The sequence below is a fragment of the Myotis davidii genome, unplaced genomic scaffold (assembly GCF_000327345.1).
Source record: "Myotis davidii unplaced genomic scaffold, ASM32734v1 scaffold609, whole genome shotgun sequence".
In the NCBI taxonomy this organism is placed as follows: domain Eukaryota; kingdom Metazoa; phylum Chordata; class Mammalia; order Chiroptera; family Vespertilionidae; genus Myotis; species Myotis davidii.
In genome coordinates this window covers 757,213-757,454 of record NW_006300164.1, presented here as the reverse complement: position 1 = coordinate 757,454, position 242 = coordinate 757,213, and the positions used below count along the sequence as shown (strand labels likewise).

Genomic DNA, 242 nt, shown 5'->3' with positions numbered 1-242 from the left:
GGGAGGGGAATCCTCCAGGGAGGGTTTTGAAACAGGAACAAGAGCGCCATTGCCTCTGTCCGTCACGCACCGGGCCCAGGGCGGCGCGGTGGCAGCTGGGTCTCGGAGTGGGGCCGAGCCAGGCCTCCAGCCCACGTCGGGCACCGCTTGGCCGCAGATTGGGACCAGGAGTGGGGCCGGGGCAGCTGGAGACGTGGCCATGACGCTGGCCTCCCCCTGGACCAGAGAGGGGGCCACGTCTG

At 70.2% G+C, this 242-nt stretch overlaps 1 protein-coding gene across 1 annotated transcript in view; it reads right to left on the bottom strand.

Annotated features, from left to right (window-relative positions):
* The window catches only part of GRIN1 (glutamate ionotropic receptor NMDA type subunit 1), an 18,426-nt gene extending 18,225 nt beyond the window's left edge, over positions 1-201 (bottom strand). Inside the window, 1 exon segment of the mRNA XM_015572344.1 lies at positions 67-201. Coding sequence (XP_015427830.1) covers positions 67-201 — 135 coding nt within the window.
* Between the last annotated feature and the right edge of the window lie 41 nt (positions 202-242).